At 36.6% G+C, this 3445-nt stretch overlaps 1 protein-coding gene across 1 annotated transcript in view; it reads right to left on the bottom strand.

Moving 5' to 3' along the window:
- Window positions 1-17: 17 nt before the first annotated feature.
- Window positions 18-3445, bottom strand: part of LOC123964424 (fibrocystin-L-like) — a gene marked incomplete at its 3' end in the record, with an annotated part of 8712 nt that continues 5284 nt past the window's right edge. The window contains exon 5 of the mRNA XM_046041412.1: window positions 18-174. Within this exon, the coding sequence (XP_045897368.1) occupies window positions 18-174 (157 nt within the window). The remainder of the gene's footprint in view (window positions 175-3445) is intronic.

Genomic DNA, 3445 nt, shown 5'->3' on the forward strand with positions numbered 1-3445 from the left:
TGACTGAACTCTCTTACCATCTTAGCGATGCCTTGGTCTCCGACGCTGACTCTGACTTTGGTTTCTTGAGACTGTTGCTGAGCATTTGTCACACAAATAATGTGTGTGTTGTTGGTGGATTGAACATCACACACAGACCCTGCGATGGTGACATTGACTTCATTCATGTCAGTGCTGTAAGGTGGGAAAGAATTATATCAATAGATTGATTAATTCATTCTATTCATTAATCGATAGAAAGATAGATCAGATAGATTCAATTAATGCTTATGTTATTCATTGTATAGTGACATAAAATTATATATAGTATGTATATAATACAATGCACCATAAAAGATACATTAACATCCTTGATCAACATAAAATACCTATATACACCAATCAGCCATATCGTTATTACCACCTGCCGAGACTGGACTCCACTGTGTTTGCACTGTGTGTTCTGACACCTTTCTTTCAGAACCAGCATTTACTTTTTCAGCAATTTCACTTATAGTAGCTCGTCTGTTGGACGGACCAAAGGGGCCAGCCTTCGCTACCCATGTGCATCAATGAGCCTGTTGCTGGTTCACCGCTTTTTCCTTCCTTGTACCACTTTTGATAGGTACTGACCACTACAGACTATTTTGGAGAAGCTCTGACCCAGTTGTTTAGCCATCACAATTTAGCCCTTGTCAAAGTTGCTCAAATCCTTACACTAGCCCATTTTCCCTACCTAATATTTCCCACCCACAGACAGGTGCTATGGAAATGAGATAATCAATCAGTGGTCATAATTGTATGGTTGATTGGCAAATTAAACACAATAGCATGATAGATAACTATATACTCTACCATGTGATATACTATAATATAATAACAAATCTACATAGTACAAAATACTACATACTACAAAGTACAAAAAACAAATCCTTAATCTTATATGTTATTATTTATTTTCTATATATATATATATATATATATATATATATGTATATATAAAATTAAAAAAATAAATAGCAAAAAAAAATAATAGCATGTAAGAATATACTAACCCTAACCCTATATTAATTATATAACATGTTACAACAGGTTGTAAAGTGAAATTAGGTTTGTACCTCCCTTCTGCTATGTAGCAGACAATATACAATAAGGCAAAAGCAATCATAAAATGTTGAACAGAAATCTAATACATTAAGATAAAATGGAATACATTATATTGCAATATTACCATTTTACAAACATTGTTTGGTTAAACTGTATTTTAAAAAGTATATTGTATTATCATGGATGCTATTGTATTATATCATTAATGAAATGATATCAAATCAAACATAGGCTACTGTGAACATTACAGTGTAGAGATTTATTATGGTAAAGTATGATTTGTCATGCTATCATTTTTCACTTGCTATTCAATAGTGTCGTAGTACTCGAGACCGCGAGACCGGTCTCAAGACCACTTTTTGTGGTTCGCATTTGTACTCGGCTTTGACTCGGTCTCGGACATTGAGGACTTGGGATTCTATACATTGAGGACTTGGGATTCTATTTCAAGACCAGTCAAGAACATAATTTTGGGAATATAAATATATTTCTTTTGCATTGTCTGATTTATTTGTTAACATCCTAAATTTGGATGTAAAATGTACTGCTTCAAATGCAACCAATAACCCTAATTAAAAATATATTGTTCCCGTTAACCAGCGGCGTCGTTAGCCCGGGGCATCCGGGGCTATAGCCCCAGATCTCAGAAGGATTTTTAAAAATCAAACAACAAAAGTCCGAAAATTTAACTTTACTCGCTTAACTACAGTTACGTGCGCGGGAGAGAGCGAGCGAGAGAGATTATTGTTATTATTTATTCTCCTGCAAATTAGCAGAGAATAAGATGATCCAGCTGTAGCTCTGTGTCCTCTCTGCTCCACCTGAAGCGGCTGTGAGCTGCACTTTATCAGAGGCGCTGAAATGAACTTGTGTGGATTAGTGGTGAGGTTAATCACCTGATAGGCATAGGAGGCATTATACATATTTAATTTCAAAATCTATGTTTTGTCCCCCCCTCTTTCCTAATGCAAAGTTTTATTTCGCATAGCCTTCCTGGCTCAGGCGATTTCGGGGCTGGCTCATATAGGAGGCGTTTACTAAGTGACCAGTCAATCACTCACACACTCCACATTAGTCCCGGGACAAAATGTAGGCTAGCCTATAGAAATGTTTAGGGAGAAAAAAAACGTTGCTTCTTCTTTTGTGCTGCTGTTACTTCTAGCTGAAGGCAGCAGTGATGATGTCTGCAGCAGGGGTGGGTACATCTAATGTAGGACTACTCTTAATTTCGCTACATTTTCCATTCATACCTTTTATAACTTCACCTGTCTGTAAGCTGCATTTTGCTTCATTAACCAAAATGAGCTGTGATCCAGGCTGTGCGCGCAGTTATCCTACGCAGTAAAGCGCTTGTTGGGTGGTTGTCACAGTTTCAGAGCTGGGCAGATGCAAACATTTAGAAAATCAGGCAAATATCTTTTCAGTTTCAGGCTTTATTGTTCTACTAATACAACTGAAATCTAGTGAGCGCACACCATGGCACTGGTGACCGTATTGGAAAGCAGCCTTCGTCGCTCTTTAACAAGCAGGCAAGTGAAACGCAAGCGGTTCAGTTGGCTACATCTCAATAATAAAAGGTACAGGCAACAAAAGTTGGCTGGGCAGCAAAACTGCTATTTTAAAGTGACCTTTAAAATTGGTTATAACTAAATCAAAATGATTTCATTTATTATTGATTATGTAAAAAGATGCCACATGCACATTTAAAGAGTTTACTTCAATCAGTCATGCCTGCTGTGTTGATTCAGCAGTGATAATATTAAAAGTTGATCTACAGGAGAAACATATCTGAAAGCAACCCAGAATGCCTGAGAGCGGCTCTGCATTATATTCTATTACAGTTTTAGATTTTAAATTGTTTTATTATACCTTTATTAAATCAGAAAATCTCTTTTTCCAAGAGTGTCCTGGCCAAGCAGGCAGTAGTACAATTGTACATTTAAGATGGAAATAAATAATCAGTTACAAGGTCATAAAATATCAAATGTTCTTAAATATTCACCACAATTCAGCAACATCTGAATTTTGTGTGTCTCTGTACATAAATAATTTCCACATTAAATTGATGCAGAAAAGGCAGGAATTGGTGTAGAAAGACACCAGAATGCAGGAAATTATGAGTTTAACACTCACAATTTCCTGGGGGAGTATCCCCAGACCCCCATATTCATACTGTTGCAGTTTTGTTGTTATATTATTATATAATTAGTCACATGAGATTACAATTTAGCAACATCAAAATCAAACAGTTAATAGTGTTGTTCTGAGTTTTGTTGTGCCGTATAAGTTGATGATGTTTACTGTTGCTTTACTGCTTTACAGACTTAACTTTGATGGGGGGGGGGGGGGGGGGGGGGGG

The sequence above is a fragment of the Micropterus dolomieu genome, unplaced genomic scaffold, assembly GCF_021292245.1.
Source record: "Micropterus dolomieu isolate WLL.071019.BEF.003 ecotype Adirondacks unplaced genomic scaffold, ASM2129224v1 contig_2322, whole genome shotgun sequence".
NCBI classification, from domain to species: domain Eukaryota; kingdom Metazoa; phylum Chordata; class Actinopteri; order Centrarchiformes; family Centrarchidae; genus Micropterus; species Micropterus dolomieu.